Source organism: Coturnix japonica, chromosome 19 (genome assembly GCF_054131305.1).
Source record: "Coturnix japonica strain WE chromosome 19, WE-NBRP24, whole genome shotgun sequence".
Taxonomy (NCBI): Eukaryota; Metazoa; Chordata; class Aves; order Galliformes; family Phasianidae; genus Coturnix; species Coturnix japonica.
The window spans coordinates 9358563-9374392 of NC_140681.1; the positions used below are offsets into that span (position 1 = coordinate 9358563).

The 15830-nt window shown below is 43.6% G+C and overlaps 2 protein-coding genes across 5 annotated transcripts; both read left to right on the plus strand.

Moving 5' to 3' along the window:
- Window positions 1-728: 728 nt before the first annotated feature.
- On the plus strand, window positions 729-4166 carry MRGBP (MRG domain binding protein). 2 transcript variants are annotated; one of them, XM_085520405.1, is made up of 6 exons: window positions 729-979; window positions 1268-1389; window positions 1961-2042; window positions 2657-2731; window positions 2996-3066; window positions 3476-4166. In XM_085520405.1, the coding sequence occupies exons 1-6, from the start codon at window positions 748-750 to the stop codon at window positions 3497-3499; spliced, it is 606 nt and encodes a 201-aa protein (XP_085376531.1). In that variant the 5' UTR covers window positions 729-747; the 3' UTR covers window positions 3500-4166. The 2 variants fall into 2 exon arrangements, with proteins under 2 accessions (XP_085376531.1, XP_015737086.1); XM_015881600.3 differs by lacking the exon at window positions 2996-3066.
- A 305-nt stretch (window positions 4167-4471) lies between these two features.
- OGFR (opioid growth factor receptor) lies at window positions 4472-14721 on the plus strand. Of its 3 annotated transcripts, XM_015881594.3 has the most exons (9): window positions 4472-4741; window positions 6594-6647; window positions 8811-8858; window positions 9099-9161; window positions 9455-9542; window positions 9904-9982; window positions 10453-10519; window positions 10653-10801; window positions 11250-14721. In XM_015881594.3, exons 1-9 carry the CDS (start codon window positions 4532-4534, stop codon window positions 12601-12603), a joined length of 2112 nt encoding a protein of 703 aa, XP_015737080.2. In that variant the 5' UTR covers window positions 4472-4531; the 3' UTR covers window positions 12604-14721. The 3 variants fall into 3 exon arrangements, with proteins under 3 accessions (XP_015737080.2, XP_015737081.2, XP_085376513.1); XM_015881595.3 differs by lacking the exon at window positions 6594-6647; XM_085520387.1 differs by lacking the exons at window positions 4472-4741; window positions 6594-6647; window positions 8811-8858; ... (1 more) ...; window positions 9455-9542; window positions 10453-10519.
- The last annotated feature ends 1109 nt before the right edge of the window (window positions 14722-15830 follow it).

The following is a 15830-nucleotide window of genomic DNA, read 5'->3' on the forward strand; positions in this document are numbered from 1 at the left end:
AGCGATTTGGTGCAGGACTGGGCCTCAAATGCATGCATTTGGGCATGTAGAAATCTATGTATGTCATGAAAACTGGCATCATATCACAGAATCACAGAATGAGCCGGGTTGGAAGGGACCTCAAGGATCATGTAGTTCCAACCCCCCTGCCTGGCAGGGCCACCAAACATACACCTTTACTAGATCAGGTTGCCCAGGGCCCTGTCCAACCTGGTCTTGAACACCTCCAAGGACGGGGCATCCACAACCTCCCTGTGCAGCCTGTTCCAGAGCCTAACCACTCTCCTAGTGAAGAATTTCCCCCTAACATCCAACCTAAATCTTCCCTCTTTTAACTTAAAACTATTTCCCCGTGTCCTGCTATTATCAGCCCTTTCCAAGAGTTTCCTCCCCTCCTGGCAGTAAGTTCCCTTCAGGTATTGAAAGGCTGCAATGAGGTCACCCCGCAACCTTCTCTTCTCCAGGCTGAACAAACCCAACTCCCTCAGCCTGTCCTCATAGGGGAGGTGCTCCAGCCCCCTGATCATCTTCCTGTCCCTCCTCTGGACCCTTAACAAAATCTCCATGATATCGTAGATAATTCAACATAATAGTGGGTAATTAAGTGATATTGATATTCATATACTATTGTACTTTCAGAGGTAGCCCTATGTTCTGCACAGCCCGCCCCTCCGGCCGCCAGGAGCCGCTGCGGGAACGGCAGAGGGCGCCGCGAGGCGGCTCGGCTCGGCCCGGCTCGGAGCGGCCATGGGGGAGGCGGAGGGCGGCGCGGCCGCTGCCGTGGAGAAACCACCGTTACCCGCAGCCGGCCCCGGTACCGCCGCCGCTGTCGCTGCCGCCGCCGCTGCTGTTGCTGCCGCCGCTGCCGCGGCTGCCTCCGCCCCGGAGCCCGGCGTGCCGGCAGAGGAGGCGGTGGTGGTATGGAGCCCCGAAGTGGAGGTTTGCCTGTTCCACGCCATGCTGGGCCACAAGCCCGTAGGTGAGAGCAGGCCGCGCCGAGCCTCGGCCTCGAGTAGCGGCGTTGGCCGGGTTGGAGTAGCGGGCTGCGGGCACTGAGTGGGGCTGCTGCCCCCAGCGGCCTGCGGGACTGGGCAGCACTCGGTGCTGCCCAGCCAGGCAGGGCTGCCCATTCATCTCCCTGTATGATCTCTCTCTATGATTTCCCCTGTGATTATGGGTTGTTTGCTTGCTTGTTTTTAACGATTCATATTATTTTGCTGCACAAATCAAGCTGTTGGTGATATTAATTACACTGTCTCCCCCCCAGGTGTGAATCGCCATTTTCACATGATTTGTATCCGTGATAAATTCAGTCAGAATATCGGACGGCAGATTTCATCCAAAGTGATTTGGGACCATCTGAGCACCATGTACGACATGCAGGCTCTTGTGAGTATAAAGGAGTGGAGATTGAGCACTTAATTTCCTGTCGTTCAGGAGCTGTGATTGGTCATTGTCCCTGGAACCTGACAGCTGTCAAGTGACAGAACATGATGTATGTTTTCAGCGAGGTGATGAAGTTTTCCTGTATGAAAGTGCATTAGGTGGGAGACAATAAAACTTACACTGTTTTGGTTTGCGTTTTCTTTTTTGCCATACTGAGTTCTGACTTTTCAGTGTCTTTATTCCATTTGTAGTTGCCTAAGAGCTGATCCAGCAAACATTTATGTAGGTACTTAGGTACCAAACAGACAACTTGTGTATATTTAAGAATTTGCTACAGTTTGGTTCCAGAAATGATCTCTAATGGTCATTATATCACTCATATCACAATGAGTTGTGATCTCAATTAACTTAGGAACCAGTTTGACGTCAGGAGCATCTTTACTCTCTGCTGCCTGAATATCTTGTTAATTATTTGGCTACTGAGTGCACTTAAAATAGAGCTTGATATTGCATTTCTATTCTATATGTATATTTTAATCTTTACAATCATAAAAATCTCTATTTTCTCCCTAAGCATGAGTCTGAGATTCTTCCATTTCCAAATATAGAGAAGAATTTTATTCTTCCTGATGAGCTGATTCAAGAAGTGAGAGAAGGTAAGATGTGATAGAAGTCTTTTATTTCTTTTGTTGCTCTAGGCCCATCACAGAACGAACAGCTTAACAGAACACCCAGAAAAGAACATAACAATGTACCCCATTAACATAAATACATGGCTGTTCTTTCAGACTGGTGTGTTAGAAGAGAACAGATAGATCTCTTGAATGTGCTGGCTGAAGGAAGTAATCAGGGAAAGGATCACCTTGCTGGTTTTGTTCGTATTCCCCATTTATCAGCCTCTTTGATTCTCCACTGTAGAAAGGAAACTAGTGGACAGTACAGACCCTTGGTCAAGTTCCACACGGTATTCCTTGTATTCTTAAATCTGATATACATGAATGCTAGTATGGCACACACATAGGTTCTGTTTATACCATGTAGATTCAGCTTCTGGGGGTAGACATTTGGACTTGTAGCAAATACCTGTTGCTGGTATAACCAATGTGTTTTTATTGTTAGGATGTGCTTATTTTTAGTATAGTTTATATGTTTTAATTCTAAGGGCGTTGCAGTTACGCCTGATGTCTGTGCACATAATGCTGAGGCTGCTAATGGAGAAACCCTCCTTCTTCAAAACCATCTGACCATTGTTTAATGATTATTCCCATAGGAAAAGTGATGATGGAAGAAGAAGTGAAAGAGGAGATAAAAGAGGAGATGGAAACACACGCAGGTCCAGAAGAAGGTAAATTTGTAACTCTCTGCAGCATAATGAGATTAAAAAACTGTAATTCTGAAATATTAATGTTAAAATGTAAATATCATATATGGTGTACTCTGTGATTTCTGCTCAGACTGAGCATATGCTTGTTATAAAGAACTAAAGTAACTTAAGAATGCACGGAATAAGCAGTTGCCAGTATCTGATTCTAATGGAGATTCCTGCCTTGCTCCTAATTCATGTATGGAGTTATATAGCTTCTAACTGCAGCTTTTCACTACCTAAAAGGAGCCTGTGAACAGGAGGGGAGTCAACTCTTTGAAAGGGTAGAAAACAGGACAAGGAGAAATGGTTTTAAGGTGAGGGAGGGGAGATTTAGGTTGGATGTCAGGGGAAGCTCTTTACTATGAGAGTGGTGAGGTGCTGGAACAGCTGCCTGGAGATGCTGTGGATGCCCCTGGAGGTGTTCAAGGCCAGATTGGATGGAGCCCTGGGCAGCCTGGTCTGGTATCAGATATGGAGGTTGGTGGCCTTGTCTGTGTTTGGTTTCTTTATGAGAAATTAAGGTCAATAAATCAAAACATGAGATACTTATGTGGGAAGGAGAACAGAGTGGGGTTGGGTTATGTCTGTGTTTGGAGGATCTTTAAAGGTGCTGAGAATGTATTTATTTGAAAGGCTTCATATAATACAAAGAGATTTTATGTCAGTTCTTGTTTGCTATGTGCGTGAGTCTGATCTGGAATCATTACTTTGATCCTATTTCAGTTTTTGCACCCTCTGGAAGTTTAGGAAAAACAAGTGAGAAGCCGAGCAGCAAAGAAAAGGAGAAGACTTCATCAGATTCTGGGTCCAAAGAAGGATCTGATAAGAGGAAGCGTAACAGAGTCACTGACAAAGTGTTAAATGCCAACAGCAACCCTTCCAGCCCCAGCGCTGCGAAGCGACGCAGAACATAAAGCTGCAAACAACAGAAGCAACTGACTATGGAATATGAGGAGGGAATATTGAAAGCAGATATTAAGATTGTCGTTACATGAATGTTTCTCACAAAGGAAGTGATATCTGAGCCAGGTATTTGAAGAACCTGCGCGTTGCCTTTATGAGCACAGGACTTTGTGCCTGCCCTTCTCTGACCTGTTTGTGCTGTGGCACCGAGTAGCTGGATGGTGGCAACCTGCTCAGGGAGAAAGCTGGCGGCAGGGAGGGTTTGTATTTCCAAGTAGCACAGGCCGTGTTGGAACAGCTGAAAGAAGTGTTCAGTGAAGCACAGAGCCTCGACTTGTGACTAACAGGGGTTATATCTGTACATTTTGAATTGGTTGTTTTCGCCTTTGGTTGCTGTCTTTGAACGTTACAGCCCCTCTGTGGGTTTGTTTGGCCGTTTATCCAAACGTAGCATTTGTATCAGACATCTGAACGCGTTGGTTCAGTAAAACCAAGATCCTTTTAAATACAACTGCTGTGCTGAGGTATCTTATTTCACACTGTTTGCTGGAGGAAAGTCTCCTTTTACCTTATGTAACAGATTTCAATCATGCTAAGCTTTTATACCATCACTGAAGGGAAAATGACCACAGCTGTAGGGAGGGCTGTTAACAAGTGTCCTAAACTCAATATCGTGTCCTAAATTCAATATCCACACTAATAGTTTTAAAGGGATGATGGGCTGACCCTGGGATGGCGGCGGGTGGGCTCTAGGACCGCAGGAAGGGGGCGGGGTTTGCCTGGCTTCCTCCTCCCCCTCCCGGACCCACGTGCTCCGGCTTTGTGCGGGTCGACCCGGCGTTCCTTTCGCTTTCCTTTTCCCCTTCCCGGCTTTCCATGGCGGCCTGGTTCAGTTTCAGGACGGAGGAGGACGAGGAAGGGGACGAGGCGAGCTTCTGGAGGTATGATTCCACCTGGGAGGAAGATGACGATGATGAGGATGGCGATGAAGGCCAGCACGAAAGAGCGGAGGAGGCCGCCGGGGAGGAGCCGGAGGATGCGGAGAAATCGGCGCTGAGCTGTCGGCAGGAATCCCGGCAGGCCCAGGTGGGTGCCGGCAGGTCCGGTGGGATCCAGCGGGGATGGATCCTCAGCCCCCTCGTTGCCGGGGGCCGGGCCGGGTGGGGCGGAGCTCTGTGTGTACCTGCCCCGAGCCCCTCGTCCAGCTCCTCAACGTGTCTGCTCTGTCTTCTTCCTGGTCCAGTTGCTTTCCGTATTGCTTGTATATTTGGGCCCCTTTTCCCTCCTATCCCGATTTACAGATGGGGACTGGAGCAGCTTGAAGCACTTAAAGTAAGTCAGAAGGTTTGTATGTCCTGGCGGCAATCGTTAGCACGTAATTCTGTCCTCATCTCGATAAAGCCAATTTCTGACTTCGAAGAGAAGAGACAGTGTTGAGGCCCATTTTGAAATGATGTTTTTGCAGCTCAGATAGCAGTGGCAGAGGTACGTTGGAGGTTTATAACTGCCTAACTTTCACTAGGCTGCCATGTGCAGGATTCTCATATTTTCTTTGCCATTATATGGCTGCTTTGCCCCATAAATAACATTTTATCTTTACGTGGTGCCAGCATGTTTACTCCATTTCTTATGGATGCTATTTTGGCACAATAACACGGTGTCCTCATCAGACCCTTGCTTTACGTTAATGCCCTTTACAGTGTCCTTTCTCTTTTGTGCCATTGAGAACCATCAGACCTGTTCATTTACTAAGATGAGCTGTAAGTTTTCTTTAGCCTTTTTTTTCTCCTTATGGGAGATATTATATAGCAATTCCAAAAAGATCCATTGATGTTCTCAGAACTGCAGTTGTATTCTGCAAATATGTTAACACTTGTCTCCATTTTCATATATGGATTCAACATTATTTTATGAGGAGCCTGTCTCATCTGAGGCTCCTATCTTTAGCATCAGTGTTCTTACTGGACAGTGGGTGTCAGTCATTTCTAATACAGTGTTGCTTTGCAAATGCAAAACTCTTCTTCAGCTTTTTATGGATCAGCAGAAACACTGTTGTCTGTTAATTCCTCCCCTTTTGGGGAAATGAAAACTGATCTTTTGCTTCTAGTTTCATTTCAGGGTTACAGCTTTATCCTCAGGTGGGAGCAAACAGATAAAACTTTCTAATATACCTTTAAAGGAGTTTAGTGCTAAACTTTAATCTTTTTCCTTCTAAAAACACTAAGTGAATAAAATAGGAAACCCTATTTTTTACAAAATATATAAATTTTATGCAACACAATATCCCAAATGCCAGTGGCTTAGTACAAAATCCTCTATTCCTTACTTATCCAAGTATAAATAGAGCAGATGGGCACATACATCTTTGTGGGGATGTAGGGAGGCCTTAGCAATTTACATAGATCTTTATGAGGTCACAGGTGTTTGATGTGGAGTGGAAGATCCTTGCCTGTCCCTTTACGTGGTGTGCATTGTTTGATGGCACGTGGTCAGTTATCTGTTGCTCTCAATTGGATCTCTGGTTTTGTTTGCAAGTTTTAATGCCTGATAAAATTTCCTTGAACTTTCAGATTGTGCTTTTTGATGTTTGTTCTTCAGATGTTTTATTTTCTTAGAGCAACTTCTGGATTGTGACAACAGTAAAAGCAAGGACCGTTTTTTTCTCCACTTTGCATTGAGGAGGATGTTGTCTCTGGGACATGGAATATTGTTCTTCATCTTTAAAGTGGAGCTCTTCCATTGGTGATGGATGTGTAGTCACCTCCATCTTACAGTGCCTGATTCCTTTTTAAAAGGAGTGAGAATGGGTACAAAAAGGAGCAGTGCATCTTCTAGTATAAGTCTGTGCCTTTGCAGCTTGCCAAAGCCACGAGTCAGTTTCCAAAATAAATTTCTACTTCTGCTTGTATTACACTAACTCTAATTCTTCTCCCCCCAGCCTAGATGGTATACTATATTCCAGAAGCTGCTAATGTGTTTTTTCAATACTGAGGTTAGAGGTTTATCTTATTATTTACACTACACGCTTTCAAAACCTTCAAATTCTTTGATGCTTGCATGCTACTTGTTTCACTGCAAATACCCCATATCTGTAATTAAATATTTCTGCAGGTGTCTTTCTAACTCTTTTGCATTCCAGTGCTTTAAGCTTCTTTTATGAGTGACCACAGAACATCCTGGGGGCTTATGCTCATCTTCAAAGATTATCTCTTCATTTCCTGTAGCGCATGGGGTTTGTGCTTCATTGCTCAGAGCCATGTAACAAGCTCTGCCGTCTCCTAACTGTCCCCAAATGGAAGGCTTCTATCTCTTCTCTAAGAGTGTTTTCTTTCTTGTTGATAATCTATGCATTCTTTCAGCCCTTTCAGTTGGATTTGATGTGTTTACCCTCTCCAGCTTTGTTCTCTGCTATCCTCGTGCTCTTCATGAAACAGTTCTGATTGATGCTCCAGCAGTGCTGGAGGTGGAAGCCCACCTAAAGTTGTTTATGGGTGTTGTGAGGAATAAGGTTTGATTTTTAAGCGTACAAGTTTGTCTCCCTAATCTGGAAAGGAAGTGAAGGTCACGTTTCTGTGTGGCTTGAACTGATGTCCATAGAGATCCAGGAACAACACCTCCATGGGCAGAGGGCTGAGTTCTTGCTCTTTGCTTCTCCATATTGTTTTATCCTCATGTTGTGCTCCAGCCTGCTTGCTTCCTTGACCCAGCTTCTTTCTGAAGCAGCCCAATAGCACCTTACACTGCTGTGTCGTGTCTGTCTCTGTATTTATGCTTATTCGTCAGCAAACCAGTCATTTTTCAGACTTAAAACTATTTTCCTGTTAATCCAGCCCAGCTAACTGTGTTAAAGGATATTGGTTTTGATTCTGAAGTGTGAAGAACATCTGAAGTCAATTCCTCTGTATTTGGCAGTAAAGTTTTCACTAGTACCTCATGTCTCAAGATTTAATCTGTGGAGCTCAAATCTTACAGTTAAAAGCACTGATGAGTCTCAGAGCTCTAAATCTTAGCGCTTACATCTTGAATGAAAGAATGATATTGATCTGCTTTGGCTGTGTAGATATCTCAGACTTCTGTTTGCAGCCACATTTATTTTCCAAATATTAACTGCATTGCACAGCTTCTTCTAGTTTCATGCTTCTCTAGCTGCCCTATTGGCAGGTGAGCTTGCAGCAAAGGGATACCAGCGCTTGATTTCTAATCCTGTGCAAAGTGTGTGGCTATGGGAAATGTACTGTAATGCAGACAGGCATTATTTTAGGTCACATCACAGTTTGTTACATTAAAAAAAGCCAACAACAAAACCACACAAACCTGGAGGTTGTTTTTAGTTCCCGTCACCCAAATGGATGGGGACCATCGTGTGTAAATGTATATTTAAATGTAGCTTTAAAAATTCTTCAGTGATCAGCTCCCCATTGCTGTGCCTGCTTCTGATTTCCAGTGCTGACAGTGGACATTACAGTTGGAGGGATCACTTTGTTACAAGGAGGTGTTGGAACCACTTACGGGTGTTTTCTGCTCGATACAAAGTGGTTTTCCTTTTATTTTTCTCCAGGCAAAGGAAGTTAAGTGGTAGCAAATGAAGCTTATGAAGCTTTCAGATGGGAGACCAGTTGCTGCTGCTTTCCTCTTAGGTTTCTTAGGTTTATTTTGCAAGATTCTGCCCGCTTCATCTCTGTTCACAAAAGCTTTTCAGTGTTGTCCTGGTTTGAGACAAGATGGTGGGGCGCTCAGCAGGATTCAGCCTCTGCTGCTTATGAGTTGTAGCAAAAATCTCTTACCATGGAGGTGATCCACTTAAATGTAAATATACTTTTTGTAAATGACATTGCTTGCAACTTTCACTTCCACGAAGTTCAGAAGAAATAGTGTACTTTGTGATTTCTTTGTACTCATTATTAGTATAATGAATCCAGCAAACATGTGTAGTCTGATCCCTTGCTGTCAGGTGAATGTGGCAGCACAAGCTTTTTTTCTATAGTAATTTCAATTACTAATAAAGCCATGTTAATTCAGTTGTAACTATTTAAATCTGTCACTTGGCAACTAATAGTGATCGTGTGAGTTACTGCTGTGGGTATCTTCATTTGTTATTATTGTATTATTTTGTTCTGTTTCAGTGTGTTTCCTTCTAAACACCTTCTCTTTGTAGGGACCAAGGAAATCCAATTCATCACCATTGTTTCAGAGGAGTTTTAAGGTAGGTTTGGCACATAGTTGGGTTACTTGGAGACATGAGCAGCAATGAAAATGATGATTACTATGGGAACAAAATAAATATGTAGTGTGACTGTATTGAAGAACTGGTGGTTCATGGGGTGCTGGAGCTGTAGACTGGTGGGCACAGGGGAACATGTGTGAGAGGTGCTGAGTTCAGGCTGGGTTTTTGTTTTCAGAAGACCTCATGATTCTGGGTGTCTGATCTGCCACTTTTCTCTAGTTCTCAGGCAGGCGCAACTGGAATGCAGCAAGAGACTTGCAGAGATACAGGCATCGTTACCCGGTATGGACTTCGTGATAATGCACCTGCTCTTGTGGCTTTTCCTCATTGCATGCTAAGTTTAGGAATGTGTTGTGGGTTTGAATATGCCCCTTTATCTTTACATTGAGGCTCATAGCTTTAAAGGATTAATTTACGAGGGGAAGGGATAACGTGCGTGTGGGTGCATCAAAAACAAGCTGTTGTTTCCCAGGGGTTTCAAGGACTTAGCCTGTGTTCCCCACGTGAGGGAAGGAGAAGTGCTGAGGTGAGTACTGCGTTATTGCTGCTTGTTGATTTCTTGTTCTCATTTGCAGGATTTGATAGAGTCAGAAACTGATGATGAGGAAGAAGATATGTGGAACTTGAGCTTCTACAAAAATGAGATTGCTTTTATGCCCCACGGTGAGTCCCTTGCTTGGCAACTTCTCCGTGCATCTCTACTGCAGCTGTTGGAGTTGATGTCAGTGTAGCGTGGAACAACCATTAAAGCAAAAACCAAATGAAAAAATTCTCTACAATTTCCATTTACAATGTCTTTTTTTCCTGTTGCATTTTCCTTAACTTTCTGTTTGCTAGTTTGAAAAAAATACATGTTCTTTTTTAACGATCCTGACTCCTCAGTATAGTTGTCCAGTAGATAAACCAGTGCCTGAATGCTAACCCCTGTCTATGGGTAATGAACTGTCTCGGGTGACTGGCTAACTTCAGTTTTCATTTGGTGTCCATTATTCTTGTCTCATATTGTCTTATATTTTCTCTTCAGGTTTGCATATTGAAAATCTGCTTGAATCTTGGTGGGACAACTATGAAGTTCTGGAAGAAAACCATTCATACATACAGTGGTAAAATACCTGTGTGATTATTGTGCCTCTTCAGTCACTTGTATACGTGCTGTTGAATTCACCTTCTCACAAAGACTAGAATTACTCCCAAGTGAAACTTGCCAATTTTTTTTCCTCCCTGTACCTTTGGAAGCAATGCTTTGGAAATCCTGAAGACAGAGGTTCCCAGCACAGCTGTGGTAATAGGTCTCCGTAATGCATGGTCTTCTAACATACTGCAGAACAAAGTTTTACCGGAGCAAGGGATGGAAATAAGTAAAGCATGCTGTTATTTATCACCTTTGTGTACAGTTCTATTATGGAAGGGATTTGTCTTCTAATTAACTATTTCTGTGTTCATAGGAATATGAACTCTTCGTGAGATTCCTGTGATCTCACAATTTCTGGAATCATTTGAGTTTTAAGAAAGTGGGTTTCCTGGGTTGGATATCATCTTTGCTCATCTGGGCTGAAAACTTCTTTCTTCTTAGGCTATTTCCTTTACGTGAACATGGGATGAATTTTCGTGCGAAGCCACTCACGTGTCTAGAAATTGAGGTATTTAAAGCTTATGTGCTTTTGGTAAAGCATAGGGCTTCCTCCAATCCAACCCCTTTGCTTTCTCGGGGCCCTGGTGTGAACAGGTTACTAGGGGAATTGCAACTTGTATTCATTGCTTTCTCTTTTTCAGGCCTTGAAGAAGTCAGAGGAAGTTATGGAAAGGTTTATACGTGCTTATCGGCTCATGCTGAGATTCTATGGAATAATTCTAGTGAACCAGGAAACTGGAGAACTTGAGAGAGCAGAGAATTGGAATGAAAGATTTGTAAACTTGAACCGGTGAGTCTTTGGTTGTACTACTGATCATTTACCTACAGCACTTGAGAAGCAAAAAGTCAAAGTCAAGAAGATCTTCCATACCTGACAAATCAAGGCCTTGTTGACACAAGGCTTACCACAGTCAGGGGCAGGATATTGGGCTGTGTGGTCTTGTATGTATGACCCAATATGGTGGCTGTTTTCTACAGCAGAATTTTTTGATGCAGAAAGTCAAAAAGTTTCCAAGCAATTGAGTGAATTCCAAGTAGGGTTAGGAAGGTACTGCTGAATGTAGTTGCAGTAAGTGCATTAAAAGTAGAATAAGCCTGTATTTTCATCTGTGTTGTGAAACGGTCTTTTACAGATCACTGTCAACAGTACACTAAACGTTCTGCAGGTGCCCCAGAGGTTTGTTATAACTTCAGGATTGTAAGGGTTTCACTTAACTTTGATTGTCTGTTTGTCTCAGGTTTAGCCACAACAATTTACGGATTACTCGCATCCTGAAGTGCCTGGGAGAGATGGGATATGAACACTATCAAGTGCACTTGGTTAAGTTTTTCCTAACAGAAACTCTTGTTAATGAGACATTACCAAATGTCAAGAGAAGTGCCTTGGATTACTTCCTGTTCACCATCAGAAGCAAGCGGAAGAGAAGAGAACTGGTCCACTACGCTTGGCAACACTACAAACCTCAAGGCAGCTTCGTGTGGGGGCCCCATGACAAACTCTTGAAGTACAGACCCTGCTCCACCAAGTCAAATCTGCACAAAAAGGCTGAAAGCAAAGAGGAAACTCCTAATAAAAAGGTTGATGATTCAGTGGAAGAGGGTCAGAACCAGTCTCTGGTGGAGGAACAGAAGGATGGAGGTAGTGAGAACTTGCAAACTGAAGCGGATGAAGAGGACACGAGGGAGGAGATAAGTGAATGTGTTTCAAAAGGAGAGGATGAGGAGGAGGAGAAAAAGACTTCATTTGCCCAGCAGGAAGAGCATTGCAACAGTGAGGCTGAAGTGCAAGATGCAGCAGAGAATGACTGTGCAAAGGAGAGCAAGAAGAGAAAACTGGATGCAAATGTAGCAGACGCCATAAAGAGTGGAGTGCTGAAAAACCCTTCTGATATAGAAAAAATCTCCAGTAATCTGGAAGAATGTGCAATTGATGCAGAAATCCCCTCAGATCCACCCTTACAAACAGGACAGGACCAAGAAACACCGAAAGAAGAAAATACAGGCACCAAAGACTTAACAGTGCCAGAGACTGGTGATGCTGTTGTAAAAAGGAGGAAAGTTGATAAAAGAACACAAAGAACATTCAACTTGGCCATAAATCTGAACATGGCACCACCCGCACGCAGTGCCCAGTCAAACCCGTCTGTTCCAAACACTAAGACTGAGGATGAAAAAGTTGGTGAGAAAAAGGCAGCTGTAGAGGTGATAAGTGAGAAGACTGAGGGTAATGCAGATGGTTCGAGTTCCTCGGCTGCCTCTGTGCTTCCCAATGCTGCTCAGACTTCTCCATTGAGGGATGGCACGGAGTCAAGTGCAGATCAAGTTGCAGCAAAGAGCGATGAGCACCACTGCAACACCACCCTCCTGGAAAGCAACAGTGAGGCAGATGGGGTAGAGCAGCATAAAAACACAGCAAATGTGAGTGAAAAAGAAGATGCAAAAGCTGCTGGCAACAAACAAACTCCAGGGAGTCCTGAGCAGGGTGTTGCATTCTCTTGTGCCAAAAAAGACCGCGCTGAGATTGCAATACAAAGAACGGATAGCTCTGAGTGTGTGGCAGAGCCTGGGGAAGAGCACATAGCAACAGCGTGAGAGCTTGTGGTCAGCACGGTGAGCACTCAAGCAAGTGCTCTGCTTGACTGCTGAGAGCCAACTTCCATCAGCTGTACGCTATGGAGAAAATAAACTTTGACTGGACTGATTCAGGCTAACCCCTGTCTCATTTTCACCCTTCCTCACTTTGATAAGATCATCAGTAATGACTTTGCTGAGAACCAGCACTTGATTACCCTACAAAGGGGAACTTTAAGTTAGTCATCTTCCTCAACAAGCTGTGTTGTCTTGTGTTCCTATTTTTTTTATCTAATCTTCAGAATTCTCTTGGAGCAACAGGGATTTTTGCACTTTGCTTTGGTTCTGGTATGTCCCTTTTTAAAGAAGGAGAACGTTAATCAGTTTCCTTGTTTGAACAAATGAAGTATTTAATAAATCCATGGATTTTAATGTAAGATAGCATGATCTAATTTGCCAGACCTTTCTATTATCATATAAATTCTTGGTTGTTTTGGAAGGCAGAACCTTCCCAGAAGACTTATTCATTTTGTATCATGTAAGAGTGTTGTTGTTGCCTCTCCTGTAAGAAAACAAGTTTGAATTAAGACCAGGTTAAAATGTGTAACCGTAGTGTGTCTTTGACCTTTGTGTACAGATAACGTTCTCCATGGTGCAAAAACATTGGATTACTTGTTTTCTTGCTCCTCTGCGGTTGTTTCATAGTGCTTGTTGAGTTTATTGAGAATACAAATTGTCTACGGGTTTCTAAGGGGGAAAAAAAAACCTTCGGACTTCTCATAAAGCTGCTTGGAGCTCCTCTTCCCCAGCTTTTCCACTGTGTTCAGGAGCTTGGTAGTCTTCCACATAAGCTTACCCACTGCTGATGCAAAGCCCTTTTGTCCTTGATTGCTAAAATGGAACAAGTATTTCTATCATTGTGTTTCCTCTGAATTTGTTGCTATTTAAACGACCTGAGGGGCTCTTTTCTGCTGGCCTGCTGGATGAAGCTACATGTCTGAGCTCTAACCTGCGTCCTAGTTGTGGCAGGATCATTCTACCATTAATGATCAGCTTGTCAGACTGTGAGGTCGTGCTTGAGTGCAGCATGTCTGGTAACTGCTGGAGCTTTGTTGTGGGGCAGTTAATTGAAGCTTTAATTAGAGGGGATATGCTTGTCTGCTTCATTCATTTACAGCCATCAACAATTTACTTTCAGACCTGGCCCACTGTTCTCCTGCCTTTATGCTACTGACCTCTCTGCTAGCTGTTCTGCCTGACCTGTACAGGGTCCAATTGAGTCTGAGGGAATATTAAACAATTTAGCACTTCTGCTCAGGGAGATTTACAGCAGAGGACCCGTTTCATGAAGCAGAGGAAATACTTTCACCAGCTGTTGAACAGAGAAGTCCGACATGCTGTTTGCTCAGATTTTCCTTTACTTTGGGGGTTTTTAGGCAGTGTTTGTGTAGGAGACAGCTATGGGCTGCCCACCTCACCAGAGAGCACATGCAGCAGCCCAAGTGTTTGGCCTCTCTGCTAAAGCTCTTTATTTGTTAGAAGCTTCATCTATTAAAGAATTTGATCTGTGATTTTCCTCCTCAGGCTGCAGGCCCTGCTTCAGCACATTGTGTCCTCATGTGTGGGAACAGAAGTCTGCAAGCTTAGTATTTAATGGTGATGGTCACACACACGTGCTGGAAAAAGGCTTCAATGTTTTTAAAATATTTTCTTATGGGAAAGTGGTGTTAAATAGCCAATAAGAATGCACTTAGTTCTGCAGATATATTAAAAAAATTGAAGATATTGAGTAAAAATTCTTTCATATAAAAGGTTCATAAAGAGTTGTTAATCATGGGGTTTTTTTGTACAGATTTGTAGTATTTTTATTATTTAATGACATTTTCATTGTGAGTGTATGCTCAGATGGGGCGTAAATCATAAATCTTGTATGGTGATGTACAGTTTGTCTTCTGTTTAATGGGATTTCACTGTAAGCCCTGGTCTGGAGTGCTCAAAGCAAACTGTTCCCTGTTGTTTTCAGTTTAGAGTTTCGGCTGTAGGTGTTTGCAGTGAGTTCACAGGTTGTATTTTCAGCACTCAGAGCTGTATGATGGTCTGTTGAATTAACGTCACCTATTAAAGCATGTATTTAATGCATACCAGTTTCCACTTACGTTTTTCATCTTTGAGGGCAGGATGTGACCATGGATCTGGTCTACCAGCCCATCCTGTAACCATCTGCTGTTGCTTTGGAACCTCCCAAGTGTACATGGTGGAAAGCTACTGCGATGCTCTTCATCATAAACCAGGACTTCCCTCTTGAGCAGTTTTCCAGCATGCATATGGAAGCTTTAGCTGTAGGTCCTCTCCCTTTGGGACACAAGTTAAAACCCTTTTTCAATAAACCCTTTCTGAGCTGTCATCCTTCCCTTATCTTGCTCAACAAATGCATGCCGTGGCTGTTGAGAGGAGCTGGGGAAAGCTGGATTTGCTTTGTCATCCATTGGTCTCTGTGAAGGAGGAGGTGGCAGCTGTGCAGTTCCTGTGGATGCAGTGGGGTTGGGGCTGCTTAAAAATCTGCTTCTTTGTGAACAGGCTGCTGTTCAGGTTCACCTTTTGGGGATCAATTTGGCAACTGTTGCACCGTTCCATCCTTGCAAGTATATCAGAGGCAGTTCTTCTTTAGTTCCTTTTAATTCCAAGTATTTTTCCTCATTTCTTCCCGCTTGTGTCTCTGTGATCATCTGTTCTCTGGTCAGGATTCATCAAGAAATAACCCTGCTGTTCTTTGGGTCTCATTCAAGGAAAAACAAAAAGCAGTTATGGCAGAGCTAACAAACCATCTCACCAAGCAGTAAGTGCACTTCTCTATAATTCTTGCACTCGTTACATGTATATTAGTTTTTTCAAGTAGCCTCAAGCAGTGAATGACTGTCACTTTTTCATCTGTCCAGTCCTGAAGTGATGATGCATTTTGAGAAATGCCTCAGCTGAGACCAAAGGAACAACGTATTTCCAGCTGGAGATGCAGAATTTTCTCCTGTACGTGTCTGTAGTTCAGCTGTTCCTTATGTTCCTTCCCTGCTTGCTGGGGCTGCCCAGCAGGGCATGAATGAGAGCCTCTCTTCATGACTGCCTGCTGCTCCCCCTCCTGCTCCCACCTCCTTGCAAAGCCTTCTCTTTCCTCTGGGCTCAGCCCCTCTTGCCTGTGCTCCTGAGCTCTGCCCCTCCACTGGGAGCTGCAGGTTTATCTGGAGGCGAGGAGC